Genomic DNA, 18,534 nt, shown 5'->3' with positions numbered 1-18,534 from the left:
AACCCAAGGAAAAGACTGTGTGGGAGGGGATTTTTATTTTGTATTTGCAAGACTTTATAAAGTGATTTTTTTCTTTGATGTGCATAGCACTTAAGTGTGGAATTGGAAACCTCATGAGAGAACAAAGAGGGTTCTGCATAACGGTGGTGAGGGTAAGGGGGAAGAGGAGGCTGAAGGCTGAGAAGCAATGTGTCTTAGTGGATAGAACAAAGGCCTGGGAGTCAGGAGGACCTGGGTTCTAATCCTGCCTCTGCCACTTGTCTGCTATGTTAACTTGAGCAAGTCAATTTATTTCTCTGTGCCCCAACTACCCCATGTAGGACAAGGACTGTGTCCAACCAGATTAGCTTGTATGTACATACCCCAGCACCTAGTATGGTGCCTGGCACATAGTAAACATTTAACAAATACCGTAAGAAAAAAAAAGGAAATGACTGAAGAGCAACTTTGTGACTCCATCCTTTCTCCTTCTCAGTTCCCTTCACAAGTGTGTCAGAATTATATAAAAAAAAATCCACAGATATGGCAGGGATGGATTAGAGAAAGCCTCCTGAAGGAAGAAATGAAGTTAGCATTCACTTCATTCAGGATTTCCCTCTACCCAAGACCATAGTTTTTACTGGGGTAGAATTTTCAGCCCTGTTCTCATCTCTGCACACAGCTGCTGTAAAGTGTAGAGCACTGTAGATAGTACCGTAGGAAAACAGTCAAGGAATATCTTGTGTAGACCTAGCCTGACACTCTCTGGTTTAAATGCTGAATAATTGAAAAGCTAAGTCACATAGTTTCATCAATACCTGGTTTTCATCCCAGGAAGTAAGAAATATATGGTAACTCAGAAAATGGGCTTTTCCTTTCTCAGCCATTTGAGTTTCCAGAGAGAGTAGAAGGTCAGCAAACCATTCAAAAGCACACGGCTCTCGGCAAATCCAATAGAAATAAACCTACAAGAAAAGAGGACAGAAATTTAACACGGCTCTTTTTATAATGGTCTCCCACCATCCATAATGGCATTCACTTTGCAGCCCATATCGGAGCCCATTCAGTCCACCGTATACTTCAAAATTCTTGGTGCCAAAACTGACACTACCTGTACTGGCTTTTTTTTTATATATATATTTTTAATGCTATTTGTTAAGCACTTACTATGTGCCAGGCTCTGTACCAAACACTGGGGTAGGTACAAGATAATCAGGCAGGATACACAATCTTAATCCCCATTCTGCCTTGTCTTATACTGTTGAGTTGTCTCTGACCCATAGAGGCTCTATGGACAAATCTCTCCCAGAATGCCCCACCTCCATCTGGTAGTTCTGGTAGTGTATCCACAAAGTCTTCTTGGTAAAAATATGGAAGTGGTTTACCACTGCCTTCTTGATTCTCCACCCTCGACTGACTCCCATGCTGCTGCTGCCCAACACAGGTAAGTTTTGACCTGTAGCAGATTGCCTTCCACTCACTAGCCACTGCCCAAGCTGTTTGACTTTCCCTCCCATAGCCGAGACTGGAAACACTCCAGGTGTGATCCTGAGAGGGGAATCCCCATTTTACAGATGAGGAAACTGAGGCACAGAGAAGTGAAGTGACTCGTCCAAGGTCACACAGCAGACAAGTGGCAGAACCGGGATTAGAACCCAGGTTGGATTTGCTTCAGTGTGCCGATCTTAAGGACCTCAAGGCAACGGGCTGGATTGGGAGAGGCCTCTACAAAACCCGAATGGGTTCAGGCTGTTTTGGGCAGGCCCTTTTATTCTTCTGAAGCTTTTGGGATGAGGCAGCCATCTTGTGCTTTTGACACCATCTATATGCATGAAGTGTTTAAGGGTGAGTGGCTATTCTGCAGGGATGGTGGGACTTCAGGTCCCAGAAGCCCACTGCGATGAATGCTAAACATGCAACTACAAAGAATGAGGCCTGCTTTTCTCTGTAGTCCTAACAAATATGGAATACACTTGGGTTTCCTGGTTCCGAGTCTCAGCCTAAGGCATGTCTGGACAGGGGCTGGACACTGGCTGGGTTTGGCATTTCTGTCAGGGTAGAGTTAGACTCTGTGTGGTTCTTTTAAAGAATATTTCCCCTTACTTTTTTGAAAAGGTCTAGAGCTAATTCAGTGAGTGTGCACCATAAATGCTGTTGCCAAGCACTCTATCTAAGGCTCAACTGACTCAATACTTTTCTTTTCATGAAAGCAGATTAGTAATCATGCCCAACAGTGTAGTGGCTCCCAAATAGGGATGAGATGTGAGATTAACTGCCTTCATCTTTACTTAGAGCCTAAGCTCAGGATTTGAACTCTGTTCTCCTGAGACTCAAAGGATCAGGTTTTAATCCACTTCACTAGCCAGAGTCCCCAGAGAGCCGAGATTACATTAATTGAACGCTAGTCTCAGCAGGCCCAATCTTTGCCTTGTCCAGACAGAGTCGATGATGTGTGTGTGTGTGTGCGTGTTTACCTTTTTCAACATTGACAAAACTACTTATTTAGAAGAAGGTATAAAGCAAAATATAAAAAAGTTCACTGAAAAAGAAAAGCTTTCGATTTTTCCTGTTACTATCATAGGATCAGAAAATCAAAGGGCTGGAAGGAAGCCACCCAATGTGTGCATTCACAGACAACTAGTTGTCTCCCCAGATCTTAGTAATTTCTAAAAAAAGGGGATTTTGCAACTTTTCTTAAGAACATGAATTTGTGACTCAATCTTTCCAATCCCTAAAGCTCCATTCCTTTTGTTGAGATTTAAGCCCTTTTATTTGTGTCTGTACTCGGTGGAAATGGAAATATTTTTATGTAGTTAGAGATACTTTATAAATCTACAACCTCACCTACAGTCATTTTTGGTCTGAACCCCAGTGATTGTCCTGTTAAGAGCAGCATTAGTTCTGAATAAAACAATCACCACTTGTGGTTTTCTTATCATTATATTTCCTAGACAAGGACTTCAAAAGGTTCTAGGAGTGAGAGCAGAAATCCTGGCTTTCCTTAGCATAATGGGAGGCAGTGTGTCCTAGTGGAAACTAGGAAGTCATGAGATAGGAAATCAGGAGACTGGGGTTCTATTTCCAGCTCCACCACTCACCTGCTGAGCGACCTCAGGAAAATAAATTTAACTACTCTCTACTATATTTTTCTCACTGGTAAAATGTGGATAAAATCTCAGTTCTCCCTCCTTCTTAGATTCTGAATCCTGTGTGGGTCAGAGAGTGAGTCCAATCAGATTATCATTCATTCATTCATTCATTCAATCAAATTTATTGAGCGCTTACTGTGTGCAGAGCACTGTATTAAGCACTTGGGAAGTACAAGTTGACAACATATAGAGACGGACCCTACCCAACAACAGGTTCACAGTCAAGAAGGGGGAGACAGACAACAAAACAAAACATGTAGACAGGTGTCAAAGTCTCAGAACAAATAGAATTAAAGCTATATGCACATCATTAACAACACAAATAGAATAGTAAATATGTACAAGTAAAATAGAGTAATGAATCTGTACAAATATAAATACAAGTGCTGTGGGGAGAGGAAGGAGGTAGGGCGGGGGGGATGGGGAGGAGGAGAGGGAAAAAGGGGCTCAGTCTGGGAAGGCCTCTTGGAGGAGGTGAGCTCTCAGTAGGGCTTTGAAGGGAGGAAGAGAGCTAGCTTGATGGATGTGTGGAGGGAGGGCATTCCAGGCCAGGGGAAGGACATGGGCCAGGGGCTGACAGCGGGACAGGTGAGAATGAGGTACAGTGAGGAGGTTAGCGGCAGAGGAGCCGGGGGTGCAGGCTGGGCTGTAGGAGAGAAGGGAGTTGAGGTAGGAAGGGGTGAGGTGATGGAGAGCCTTGAAGCTGAGAGTGATGAGTTTTTGCTTGATGTGTAGGTTGACAGGCAGCCACTGGAGATTTTTGAGGAGGGAAGCAAAATGCCCAGAGCGTTTCTGCACAACGATGATCCAGGCAGCAGACTGAAGTATAGACTGAAGTGGGGAGTATAGACTGAAGTGGGGAGTATAGACTGAAGTGGGGAAGTAGTTTCACTTACCCCAGAGTTAAGCACAGGATGTTGGCACTCAAGGCCATTTAACAAGAACTAGGACATTTTAAATATAGAACTGTAAAAAGTCATCACCTTACATATTGTTGTCCTAAACAGTCCATTTGTCAACTCATTAATCTCTACCTTGGAGAGATCCAGCCCATCCTTTAAAAAGTTTTCCCTGGTTCTGGGATAAAAGAGCCATGCAAAGGTTGAAGGTTGGGAGACTGGGGTTGATCAGATCCAGAGGCAAAAGGGCAGGAAGTTTTATTAGTTTCAAAGCTTCGAGAGTCAACTGTAATTTCTTCGAGATCAGAGACTGTTCTTTTACTTTTATTGTACTCTTCCAAGGTTATAGTGTTCTACAAACATAGTAGATGTTCAATCAATACTACTGAACAGATGAAAAGGTATATGCATGTAGATTGTGTCAAGAGAATTCAGTTAATGGTGAGGAAGAAAGGTAATGGCATTAAATGTAGAATCTGGGTTCAGAGAGGTGTTAGAACATGTTTAATGATGACTTTTTTTTAAAGTGAAGAACCAAACATCTGCACAGGATGGTTTCTAGTCATCTGTCAGAGGGGAAGCAGTGTGGTTTAGTGGATTGAGCATGGGCCTGGGAGTCAGAAGGACCTGGGTCTAAACCCAGCTCCCCCGCTTGTCTGCTGTGTGACCTTGGGCAAGTCACTTCACTTCTCTGGGTCTCAGTTACCTCATCTCTAAAATGGGGATTAAGAGTGGGAGCCCCATGTGGGACTCACTTAACTTGTATCTAACCCCAGTGCTTAGAACAGTGAGTGGCCCATAGTAAACATTTAACAAGTACCATGATAATTATTAAGTAGAAGGAATGAGAAGAGAAATGGCACAGGGTAAAAGGTGACCTCTAAAGATCCCTTTAGTTTTACAATTATATGCTTTTAAATCTATTACCAGAGATTTAGTACTTCAAAACTTTATTTCTCAACCAACTGATGTAACGCTTTCAGATTAAAAAAAAATTATATGGTATTTGTTAAGTACTTACTATGTGCCAGGCACTGTACTAACTGCTTGGGTAGATACAAGATAATCAGGTTGGACACATTCCATGTCTCACATGGGGATCAGTCTTATACCCCATTTTACAGATAACTGAAGCACAGAGAAATAATAGTGACTGTGGTATTTGTTAAGCACTTAATATGTGCTAGGCACTGTTCTAAGATTTGGGGTGGATACAAGCATATCAGCTTGGGCACAGTCCCTGTCCCAGATGAGGCTCACAATGTAGTGACTTGCCCAAGGGCACACAGCAGACAAGTGCTGGAGCTGGGATTAGAACCCAGGTCCTTCTGACTCCCAGGCCTGTTCTCTATCCACTAGCCCACACTGCTTCTCTACAATTTAATTGAAGAGATTGCAATTGTATTGCAAATTCAAAGGACCACACCATCACCCAGTGAAACAAGAATCTAGGGCAGGGAAAGTGTCTACCAACTCTGTTATACTGTGTGCTCCCAAGTGCTTAATACAGTGCTCTGCACACAGTAAGCACTCAATAAGTATGACTCACTGATTGACTGATTGATTGAATCTACAGTTACCCAACAGATACATAAAAATTTAAATCACTTGTGAATGGAAAAGTGGTAGGTTAGTGTTTTGAACAAACCCCCAAACACTACAAATTGGAAATGAGCTACAGGCTTTCAAGATAAAAAGGGCATGGGTTCTGAACATTAGAAATCAAACATTTGCCTTTTCCTTCTAACAGTCAATGGTATTTAGTGAGCATTTACTGTATGCAGAGCATTGTACTAAACACTTGGGAGAGTACAATACAACAGAGTTGGTAGACATGTTCCCTGCCCCCAGGAGCTTACAGTTTAGAGGGGGAGACAGACATTAAAATAAATTACGGGTATGTACATATGTGCTGTGGGGCTGAAGGTTGGGGTGAATATCAGATTCAATTAACAGGTGAAGCAGAAAGGAGAGAGAATCAGGGAAAACGAGGGCTTAGTCAGGAAAGGCCTTTGAAGTTACTTCTTTGAAGAGACTAAGCAATATCATGTATTTCCATGAGATAAATATCCAAAAAGAAATATTTCAGTTTGAAAGATCAGAAATGGTTTAACCTTAGAAGATAGAGTGATAAGTAATATGTGTGAAAGTCAGTTGTTGACAAATTATCAAAGACTTTTAAGGTTAATCACTGGACATGACATGGCCAGAATAGTTCAAAGACAACTGACACAAAGTCCTCAAGCAGTTCACAATGGAAACTACAATTGCTTCTCTTTTTGCCTGTATAAAGAATAAAATTGATCCCTGTTCTTCTGAACAAATTGTAAGAGGTCTAAACACATATGACCAGGTTCAGTTCCAATCTTCTCTAGTTTGGATTTCTCTTACACACTATTCAGTATGACAGCTAAGAGTCAATCATCACATTCTGGCTGTGTGACCCAGGGCAAGTCTGACAATACCTCAGTTTATCCTCATTAAAAATAATAACACTTGTCACTTACTTAACAAGGGTATTGTGAGGACTAATGACCCATTGAGGTGTTTTGAGATCCTCTAATGACTGATGCTTGCATAAGATATTATTAGATATCTTCAGAAGAACAGCTATAACCTCTACTGCAACCAATTCATTATGACAAGCATGATTAATACAGATGTTAATTTTCAGCAGGAGGAAAGGCTCTAGACTGAGGGAGAGGGAAAGTAAATAATTTCTCAAACAAAACACACAAAATAAAATTTTAATCCATGATAAAAGAGAGAGAGAGCCCTGCTCTATTTTATTAAGTTAAACCGAGTGAGGATTCTTGTCTTTCCTCTACACTTTCCTCAATCCCCACTGACCAATGCTGCCTTATTCATTTGAGGGATCAGTGCATAAGATTAGGTTTAGAACCCAAGGGACTTTTGGCACTGGACATGGTATAAGTACATATGATTTATTATTTAAATGATGAAGGTAATCCAGGCAGAAACTAGATTATTTTACTTTCTCTGTAATCTATTGTGGAAGTCAAAGAGAACTAAACTAAATCCAGCTCAAAAAAGCTATGTCCTTTTCACCCCTTGCCCCCATAGTTTGAATAATTGCAATTATTATATGAGGAGATTTAAATTAGATTTAATTTAGAATCTTTATCAGTTCACAATGGATTTTAGTCTGAAAGTCCCAGAGTTGACCACAAATACATTTCAGTTTCTTTCCCAGTTTTTATTCAAATTTTATATGCAAATCAAATATTTTAAATTATATATTTTCAAGACAATTGAACCTTTCAGATGGGGTTTCATGCAGAAAACTAGTAACTGAAATGATACCCTGTAGGAGGGCAGACCGAAGCAATTGGTCCCATTCCTTACTCAGGGAAATCCAACAAAGGAGATTACCTGTAATCTATTTGGATCTAAATTCATTGTGGACAGGGAACATGTTTGCCAACTCTGCTGTATGGTACTTTCTTAAGCATTCAGTACAGTCTCTGCACATAGCAAGAACTCAATAAATACCATTGATGTTAGTGAACTAACCCCATACTGTCCTTCAAACTCCAAAAGAAACCTCAATACTTGCCCAGAAATAACAAATTTTTGTCACTGATTTCAGCATCTTTGTTCACAGAGAAAGTAAATTCCCTGTTCTAGATTAACAAACAACCAAATAAGGAAGGTCTTCATTCTGTGCTTTTATGGCAGATAATACTTTGGGAATCCTCAAAAAATATAAGCCTATATATTTCTGCGTTAGTAATCCTTACCCCCTATTACATTCATCATCTTGATGCTTTGTACAGGTAAATGGCCCTTCATTTTGAGGTTAAATGCTACTTTTACAGAGTTTGATGCAGAATTAATCACAGGTGTTGGGTGTGGAGTTTGGGACTATTTTTGTTTCCTCCGCTGCTTTTTTTTTCAATTCTCTGTTCTGCATCGCTCAGGTTACTTAGCCACCTGCCCTTCTGTCTTCTCTCCCCACCTCCACCTTCCCAAAGGTGCAGATGTTCAGGTCTGCTTGTTTTTTGGCAATTTTGGCCCTTCACGGTGTTATTAAAAACCATCTCAAAATACGAGGAACCTTAATTCCCCCCCACCCCCACCTACCTTTCAATTGCTCCCCCAGTCAGTATTTATTATTTTAGCATCCAGACACCAAAGGCACCCACTCTCAGACATATGTTACAGCTTCGTGATAGCACGAAGGTGACGGGCAGCTTGTTTGAAATTTATCCTGGGTTTAATTTAGCAGGTTTACAGGGGGTCCGGCAGGGAATGGGCCAAAGAAACAGTTTAGGCTTTAAAGACTTGAGAAGCACACTGGGATTATAATTGGGAAACAGGTTCAGACTGAGATTGGAAGCGTGAGGCATGTGGTTATGAGAAATGACTACTTTTGTGCCACAACATGGACACTGAAGGTTAGGGATAAAATCCAAGCCTAATTGCAATGCAGCAATCAGTTGTTCAGCTCGAAACCCCAACATACTTATTTTTTTCCTAGCTGCAGAGGAAGAGAACCCATCTGAGCAGGATAGCCAAAGTCTGCAATTGTGAAAAAGTCGGCAGAAAAAATATGTACTGCTTAAGTTCTGCTGCATTTTAAAAATTATATAAATGCAGACAGTTTAGTGGAGGGGAAATCCATGTGGGTAGTGCTATCAATTGATCAACGGTATTTATTGAGCACTTACTGTATGTGGAACACAATACAATACTCTCCCAAGTGCTTAGTACAGTGCTCTGAACAGTATTAGTGTTCAAAAAATACCACTGATTGATCGATGTCAGTCACAGAGACAGTGAGGCAGAACACAAAGAGGCGAAGGGCCAGAGTCAGAGAAACAAAACCGAGACAAGCAAAGTGAGCTCAAGAATGACAAACACATAAACACATGCAACACGGAAGCACCCAACCCAATGATGCCTTCAACTTGCAGAAGCATCTATCAGCATGTCTTCTACTCGACCTAATTAACTTGTACCTACCCCCAGAGCAAAGAATAGTGTTTGACACAAAGTAAGCACTTAACAAACACCATGAAGAAAAAGAAAAAAGAAAAGGTAAAGGAAATGGAAAGTTGAAAGGAAGAGGAAAGGGAAGGGGAGAGGAGAGGAGTGGAAAGAAAGCCAAAGTATGGGAATTCTGCCTGGGCCCTGGACCTCTAAGGTACAATGACTCTAAGCCTGGGCCTGTCCCATTGTGATCCCAAAATTCTTATTCTTAGGCTCGAGGGGAAGCGGAGGCTGGGGAAAGTTCTGGGTCCTGTTTATCTCAGCCTGAGAGCCAGGGGAAGATGAAATTACTCTCTATCACTACTCTCTATCACTGTTCCCATCAGGCTATATTAAGGTAGCAGATAGGAAAGCTCCATTTGCATTCCTGTAGCAGAAGTGAAGAGTGAAATTAGAGAAGCTGTGTGTCCTAATGGATAAAGCACAGACTTGAGAGTCAAAAAGATCTGGTTTTAATCCCCACTCTACCACTTGTTTGCTGTTTGACCTTGGGCAATTTATGTCACTTCTCTGAGCCTCAGTTACCTCATCTGTAAAATGGAGATTAAGACTGTGAGTCCCATGTGGGATATGGACTGTATCCAACTTGATTAGCTTGTATCGACCACAGTGCCTGGCACATAGTAAGTGCTGAGGAAATATGATGAAAAATGTTGGTATTTCATCTTTAAAAATGATTTATGGGTCTGCAATCTCTGCCATTGATGTTGGGGCAATGGCAGGGGGAAGGAAAGTGGAAAAAGTAAAGGGGGTCATATTCATTCATTAAATCGTATTTATTGAGTGCTTACTGTGTGCAGAGCACGGTACTAAGCACTTGGAAAGTACAAATCGGCAACATATAGAGACTGTCCCTACCCAACAACAGGCTCACAGTCTAGAAGAATGGGCTCACAGTCTAGAATAATAATAATAATAATGGTGGCATTTGTTAAGCACTTACTATGTGCCAAGCACTGTTCTAAGTGCTGCAGGAGATACAAGGTAATCAGGTTGCACCACATGGGGCTCACAGTCTTAATTCCCATTTTACAGCTGAGGGAACTGAGGCACAGAGAAGTTAAGTGATTTGCCCAAGGTCACACAACAGACAAGTGATGGAGGCGAGATTAGAACCCATACTGTGACTCCCAAGCCCGAGCTTTTGCCACTGAGCTACGCTGCTTGCCAGAGGAAAGAAGTCTTTGAGGATGTCAAGAGGGTCTAAGAGGAGCCTCTCGAGGGGGTTCAGCATGAGTCCAGAGAGGGGAAGAAGAGAAAGTACCATTGGCAGGACTGACAAAGGGGTCTCAAAATTGAAGTATTTTGGCTTCTTCCAAAAGCTAATACTTTACTTCTCAGCTAATCTAGTTTTTTCTGTTGTTCATAAGAAGGGGACATCATATTACAAACCGTAACAATAGCAGCAAACTGAATTTAGTAAGGAAATGCTGCCTATTAATAAAGCTAACTGCTGTCTAGTCACATAGCTAATTGTAGCTTGTCCATCTATTACCACGATGAAAAATTACATGTTCTGTAATGGCAATGAAGCAATAAAATTTATGTCTTGTCATCTTTAACAAGATTAGATATAACCTTTCTTATAAATATAATACTAAACAGAGATTTTTAAGAATAAAAGTATTATCAAGGAGTCTTGAGTTTACCCCTCATTGTTAATTATATCCCCACCCCACTATTCATTAGGCAATGATTGGAGGAGATTGAACTGCTTGCCCAAGGAAGTATCGACTGGCGATTTCTCCTTACCTTGTCCAATTTGAGCTGCACACTGGGGTTACAGCACTTGTACCATATGGATTTGAGAACGGAGGCAAAAGGGGTGACCCCAATTCCAGCAGCAATGCACACACTCACAGGATAGTGAAACACATCAGTGGTCACAGCTCCAAAGGGCCCATCCACAGCCAGTCTGCAGTCATAAAGTGAAGCAACATTATTCTCTTTGGTATGAAGAGAACTCCCCTTTCAGGATCGCACCTGGGGAGTTTCCAGTAGTCTACCACTCTCGGCTATGTGAAGGAGAGTCAAGCAGAGGCATACCCATTCCATTTCTAGCTTGGGCATTGGCTAGCGAGCAGAAGGCAATCTGCCTCATGTCAAAACTCACCTGTGCTGGGCAGCAGTAGCATGAGAGAGTCGAGGGCAGAGAATTAGGTTTACTGTATGGAAGAAGGCAACAGTAAACCACTTTTGTATTTTTACCAAAAAAATTCTATGGATGCACTACTAAAACGATTGCAGGTGGAGGTGGGACGTTCTGGGAGAGATGTGTCCATGAAGTCGCTAAGGGTCCGAGATGACTCGACAACATAAGGGAACATAATGAAGTGGACTGAAATGTTTTTTTCTCAATGAGCTGGTGCTGCACAAAGGAATGCAAGACCGACAGCTCTGGGCTCAACCCTATCTTGTTTGAAGACCTTAAATATGACTTTAGTCTAAACATTATACAATTTTTGAATCCCTAGACTGTAAACTCCTTGTGGGCAGGGATTGCATTTACCAACCCTATTATATTGTAACAATTATGGTACTCATTAAGTGCTTACTATGTGCAAGCACTGTTCTAAGTGCTGGGGTAGACATAAATTAATCAGGTTAGACATAGTCCCTGTCCCACATGGGGCTCACAGTCTCAATCCCCATTTTACAGATGAGAGAACCGAGGCACAGAGAAGTGAAGTGACTTGCCCAAGGTCAAACAGCAGACAAGTGGCAGAGCCAAGCCCCTTGACCTTCTGACTCTCAGGCCCATACTCTATCCACTATGCAATATGAACAGTTTGGCCTAGGGGATGGTCAGAGGACCTGCATTCTAATTACTGCTCTGCCATTTGCCTACTGTGTGACCCTGGGCAAGTCATTTCACTTCTCTGTGCCTCAGTTTCCTCAACTAAAATGGGGATTTAACATCTGTCCTCTCTCCTACTTAGACTGTGAGCCCCATGTGGGACAGGGACCTTGTCTGACCTGACTAGCTTGTATCTATTCCACTGCTTGACCCAGAGTATGCACCTAACAAATACAATAATTATAATAATAATGGCATTTGTTAAGCTCTTACTATGTGCAAAGCACTGTTCTAAGTGCTGGCAGTAATAATAATACCAATAATAATAATAATAATAATAATAACAATAATGATGATACTTTCTCAAGAGGGTGGTCTAGGGGAAAAAGAACAAGCGCCTGGAAGTCAGAAGATCTAGGTTCTAAGGTTGGCTTTGTCACTTGCCTTCTTTGTGAACTTGGGCAGGTCACTTAACTTCTCTGTGCTTCAGTCTTGTCATCTGTAAAATGGGGGTTAAATCCTACTCCCTCCTACTTGGACCATGTGCCCTATGTGGGGCTGTATCTATGTCCAACCTGATGATCTTGTGTCTACCCCAGCACTTGGTGCAGTGCTTGGCAAATAGTAAGTGCTTAATAAATACCATAATAATTGTCCTTTAGTACTGACAGTGCTTAGAACACCACATGTCTTCTGTTCCTCCTAACCCTCCTACTCTTCCTTCTTCACGTGCTCAAGTATTTGTGGCACAAGCCCTGTCTGCAATGAGTGGGAGCTCTTTAAGTGGTAATAAGAAACTGGGTGAAAACGTTAGTCATGCAATATCAAGAAGCAGTCCTCTGGAGGTCAATGAGAAACTGAAGCCTCAAGACAGGCTATATAAGGCTTGTCCATCTCTTTAAGAAGATAATGTTCCTCCTTCATAAAGTTTTGTAATCACCCAGTGGCACATCCCGATTTAGTGGATACCTTTTGGCATGTACCTAGAGTTTAATTAAAAGCACTCAATTGGAATAGATTTTGAAAAGTTTTAGAGTCCTTTGCAAAATTACACCTGGGAAGATTGAGAAGCAACATGGTCTAGTGGAAAGAGCATGGACCTGGGAGCCAGAGGACTGGGGTTCTAATCCTGGCTCTGACACTTATCTGCTGTGTGAGATTGGGCATGTCACTAAACTTCTATGTACCTCAGTTTCCTCATCTGTAAAATGGGAATCTCTATGTGGGACAGAGACTGTGTCTGACCCAATTATCTCGGTACAGTGCTTGGCACATAGTAAATGCTTAATAAATACCACAGTTATTATTATAGAGAATAAAGAGATTCAGAGGCTGGGGACACCAAGTGGTAGTGTCTAATTACCCTTATAGGAATACACTTTTAGGAAATGTTTTTGAACCAACAATCTATGGGAGACTTGGAAGTAAGGATAATTTAGAGAAGAAAAGAATATTGCTAAAGAATTCATTTATCCATTTCTTTCTGCCTGACCTCTGATGGAAAAGGGATCGGGGAGGGGCAGAGGAAGAAAAGAGGTTAGTATGAAAATCTACCATACAACCACCACTTGTCTCTGCAGTGGGCCAAAAAAAACACCCCCTCCCTAAAATCACATCAGAGTTTGCAGCATCCCTCTGTTCCTGCAGTAGTCAATCAATCAATCAAAGGCTCATATTTACTGAGCACCTACTGTGTGCTGAGCACTGTACTAAGAGCTTGGGAGAGTATAACAGAGTACTCTCTCTATATGGAGTTCTGTTGGGAGGAAGAGTCTGGTGGCCATTTTGAAAGTGCATTTTGGTAGAGGTGACATAAGGAGAAATTAGCAAAAGAAGAATATGACTGCTAAGGGAAGACACATGCTGAATGCTTATTGTAATTAATATTTCTTTTTTGGCATCACTAACATTTGGCATTCCTCTGGTACTGAGTCTTTTCTTGGGTGCAGATGCTATCATTTTAATCAAAGTAATAAAGCAGGACATATGTCCTTATTTATGTGGTAGTGCATAAAGCAATGTAGAATGCTAAAACTGTGACACTGAGATAGTAACAATCACTTGCTCTTTTATCAAGGCACCGAATGAATTGGTCGATTCAGAAAGCTTTGCATACGATTTGACAAAATGATATACCCTTTGATAAAAATGAACTCCTCAAATGTTTGGGAGTTTTTGAAGGATGCTTTCAATGGGTTAGCAGAGAGTTGATAATTCTTGTTCCAGCCTTCTTTTGCTACATTACACTGCATCTGTTTTGAATGGACAAGGTTTTTTATCCCCAAATTTCCCAATTGATAGTATCACTTAGAAAGCCTTCTTGCCAAATGCTTGTAACTAGGGAAACTGGCCCCAGAGAAGGGCATTATCCCATCCACTCTACCTGTACTGGACAGAGAATACCACATTCCATTCCAAGTTGCTGCCTTTGGGTCATTCATAAATCTCATCCTCATCCACTCAAATCCTATCCTCAGAAACAGATAAGGGGAGTTGAGGGGGCAGGTCACTTCTTTATTTCATCTTAGACTCTTCAAACACAGCGAAGCCTAGAGAAAATCCAATCCTTAAATTCAGTCTTGCACCACTGTCCGTATCCAAATTGGTCATGAAGAAAGTACATTTTATTCTAAATCTGCATTTAAGAAACCTTGAATCCTTTAATGTATCATAGAGACCAGGTTGGAAGACAGAGACAGTGGCATAGCATGTCTTTTAGAGGGACATTTGATTCAGTATTTTTTCAGATGAAGGCAAGATATAGTCTGACTAGGTGGGCCTAGCAGTGTTTACTTGTAATGAATCTGAATATTTAGCAAATGTCAAAACCCTTAGGAGTTACTTTTGTTCTGTTAAAGACAGATGCTACAGGAGACCCATAAATTTGGTAATTCAGAAACCATTTTATCCACTGATAGATATGATGGGAGTTTCCCAAATCAATCATGTTTATTGAGCACCTACTATTTGCAGAGCACTATACTAAGCACTTGGGAGAGTACTATCTAACAAAATTAGCAGACATGTTCCCTTCCCATAACAAGCTTACAGTCTAGAGAAGATGCCTTAGTCCTGAGACTTCAGGACTGAGAGCCTGAAACAATTATTGTGTCAGTGGTTTGCGTAGCGACACATGCATAATCTCATCCTTGCCAATTGTGTTTCTACTGGGGTAGAGAGCACAGTGAGCAAATAGGTAGGTGAAGGTACAGCATATTGAGAAGTGCAACAGAAGCTTTTTTTGTTTTTTTTTTTAAAGTGTAGGACCTAGCTATGGCTGAAATATTGGCAGCATTGTGCTGATAGTGGGGTGTAGCTCCGTAACCCAGCAGGTGGTTGCCTCAGTGTTGCTCTGGTAATAATTATTACCATTATTAATAATAATATTAATAATTATGCTATTTATTAAGTGCTTACTATGTGCTAGGCACTGTACTGATCACTGGGGTGGCTACAAGCAAATCAGGTTGGACACCAGTGGTCTTTGTTACCCACATTAGCCAGCTGTTTTTCAGGACTCCTGCTGGGAATGTCCACCTCACAGGAATGTGTTAGGTGGTTCATCAGTCAAAAACCTTCACAACTGATGACCTACTTCCAGATCTGAGACTAGAATCCAGCTCTTCCAGTCCTAGAGCTGGGCCCTTTGCAATATCTCATGACTGACTGCATTAGGGCATAGCGTATTTAAGCAGAGGGAGATTGTCAATCGTTTGGAGACTAAGTTTCATTTCCAAGATCTCATGCTCACCAAGGGGGCCAATGATTCACCAATGTATTTTACTAGTCACAGTCCTGACTAAACTTTATAAATGATATCTCTAGAATAGACTGTAAGCTCCTCTAGACTGGAAGCACACTGTGGGCAGGGAATGTGTCTGTTTATTGTTATATTGTACTCTCCCACGTGCTTACTACAGTGCTTTGCACATAGTAAATGCTCAGTAAATATGATTGAGTTGAACTGAATTGTTTTTAAAAAATGTCCTGACTGAGCCTTTTCTCAAATCATGCCTGGCTTGCTTGTGGTTTGAATGTCTTCTGGATACATATCCATGCTGATGCAAATCTTTCATTCAATTCTTCATAAAATCATTTTTCAAATGAAAATTACCTTGGCCTCAGCCTTACTATCCAAGAGAATGATCTTGCTGTATTAAAAGAATACTCCTTTTTACACACACTCTCTCTCTCTCTCTCTCTCTCTCTCTCTCTCCCTCTCTCTCTCTTTTCAAACCTTGGTAGCTTCCAGGGTTCCTTGAAGGACATTTCTTCTCCTCCAAAGGCCTTAAACAAGGCTCTAGTCCAATCTCCTACCACCCTTATGTGAACACTGAAAAAGTCCTCATCGGGGGCTGAAGTGAGGGTGAAAGGATGCCACTCCCACCGGGAAACTGAAGGACACTGCAAATAGACATATTGGCCAGCCTCCATCTTAAAGTGACGTTTCTTCATTTGAAGTTCCAAGACTCCGGAAGGATGAATCACCACCTGAACCAGATCAAAGGAGTTAGTTTCTGTTTTGGACATGATTAGGTACAAAGAAAGTCTTTGCTAGACTCCAGTGATCTACTCTATTAACACTGCCGGAAGAGTGGTTGGTTCTCAGAAACACCTGACCCATATAAGAAGCCAACATGCATGGCATAGTGGATACAGCACGGGCCTGAGAGTCAGAAGGTCATGAGTTCTAATCTGTCTCCACCACTTGGCTGCTGTGTAGCCTTGGCAAAGTCACTTCATGTCTTTGGGCCTCAGTTACCCCATCTGTAAAGTAGGGATTAAGACTGTGAGCCTCAAGAGAAACAGGGACTATGTCCAACCCAATTTGCCTGTATCCATCCAGCTCTTAGTACAGTGCTTGGCACATAACAAGCACTTAACAAATACCAGTTATTATTACTATCTATACTATTCCTTCCCTCAAGGAGTGTGCAAGGGAACCTCATCCCATCTTCTCTGGGAAGCCTTCCCTCACTAATTTTTCATCTCCACTGCAGCATGGCTCAGTGGAAAGAGCCCGGGCTTGGGACTCAGAGGTAGTGGGTTCTAATCACAGCCCCGCCACTTGTCAGCTGTGTGATTTTGGGCAAGTTACTTCACTTCTCTGTGCCTCAGTTACCTCATCTGGAAAATGGGGATTAAGACTGTGAGCCCCATGTGGGACAACCTGATCACCTTGTAACCTCCCCAGCACTTAGAACAGAGCTTTGCATATGGTAAGCACTTAATAAATGCCATTATTATTATTATTATTATTATTCATTCAATCATATTTATTGAGCACTTACTGTGTGCAGAGCACTGTACTAAGCACTTGGGAAGTACAAGTTGGCAACATATAGAGACAGTCCCTACCCAACAATGGGCTCACAGTCTAGAAGGGGGAGACAGACAACAAAACAAAAAATATTAACAAAATAAAATAAATAGAATAGTAAATATGTACAAGTAAAATGAATAGAGTAATAAATCTGTACAAACATATTTATAGGTGCTGTGGGGAGGGGAAGGAGGTAGGGTGGGGGGGAAGGGGAGGGGGAGAGGAAGGAGGGGGCTCAGTCTGGGAAGGCCTCCTGGAGAAGGTGAGCTCTCAGTAGGGTTTTGAAGGGAGGAAGAGAGGTAGCTTGGCAGATGTGCAGAGGGAGGGCATTCCGGACCAGGGGGAGGACATGGGGCAGGGGTCGATGGCGGGACAGGCAAGAATGAGGCACAGTGAGGAGGTTTGCAGCAGAGGAGCGGAAGGTGTGGGCTGGGCTGTAGAAGGAAAGAAGGGAGGTGAGGTAGGAGGAGGAGAGGTGATAGAAAGCCTTGAAGTCGAGAGTGAGGAGTTTTTGCTTAATGCGTAGGTTGACTGGTAGCCACTGGAGATTTTTGAGGAGGGGAGTAACATGCCCAGAGCATTTCTGCACAAAGATGATCCAGGCAGCAGCGTGAAGTATGGATTGAAGTGGGGAGAGACAGGAGGATGGGAGATCAGAGAGGAGGCTGATGCAGTAATCCAGTCGGGATAGGATGAGGGATTGAACCAGCAGGGTAGCGGTTTGAATGGAGAAGAAAGGGCAGATCTTGGCGATGTTGCGGAGGTGAGACCTGCAGTTTTTGGTGATGGATTGGATATGAGGGGTGAACGAGAGAGCGGAGTCGAGGATAACACCAAGGTTTCGGGTTTGTAAGATGGGAAGGATGGTAGTGCCGTCTACAGTGATGAGAAAGTCAGGGAGAGGGCAGGGTTTGGGAGGGACGATAAGGAGTTCAGTTTTGGACATATGGAGTTTTAGATGGCGGGCAGACATCCAGATGGAGATCCTGAAGGCAGGAGGAGACCCAAGCCTGAAGGGAGGGAGAGAGAGCGGGGGCAGAGATGTAGATTTGGGTGTCATCAGCATAGAGATGATAGTTATTATTACAAGGTGATCAGGTTGTCCCACATGGGGCTCACAGTCTTAATTCCCATTTTACAGATAAGGTAATTGAGGCACAGGGAAGTGAGGTGGCTTGCCCAAGGTCACACAGCAGACAAATGGCAGAGCCAGGGTATGTATGATACCGAATAACATACATCCACTTTTAGCCCTCTTAGCTAGGCTATAGCAGAGACAACATGCAGAACTTGCATTGTTAACCCTTAACATAATGGAAATTTTATACTAAAGACCATTCGAACCAATTTAACAAGCAAGAATGAACAAATAAA

General features: G+C 42.0%; 1 protein-coding gene across 1 annotated transcript in view; it reads right to left on the bottom strand.

The window, feature by feature from the left end:
* Nucleotides 1-18,534, bottom strand: part of NOX3 (NADPH oxidase 3) — a 66,275-nt gene that overhangs the window by 13,229 nt on the left and 34,512 nt on the right. The window contains exons 9-11 of the mRNA XM_038741526.1: nt 16,075-16,328; nt 10,793-10,955; nt 798-944 (exon numbers count right to left, since the gene is read on the bottom strand). Coding sequence (XP_038597454.1) covers nt 798-944; nt 10,793-10,955; nt 16,075-16,328 — 564 coding nt within the window. The remainder of the gene's footprint in view (nt 1-797; nt 945-10,792; nt 10,956-16,074; nt 16,329-18,534) is intronic.

This window comes from Tachyglossus aculeatus, chromosome 2, assembly GCF_015852505.1.
Source record: "Tachyglossus aculeatus isolate mTacAcu1 chromosome 2, mTacAcu1.pri, whole genome shotgun sequence".
NCBI classification, from domain to species: domain Eukaryota; kingdom Metazoa; phylum Chordata; class Mammalia; order Monotremata; family Tachyglossidae; genus Tachyglossus; species Tachyglossus aculeatus.
The sequence above is the reverse complement of the archived record's forward strand: the minus strand, read 5'-3'. Positions and strand labels throughout refer to the sequence as shown.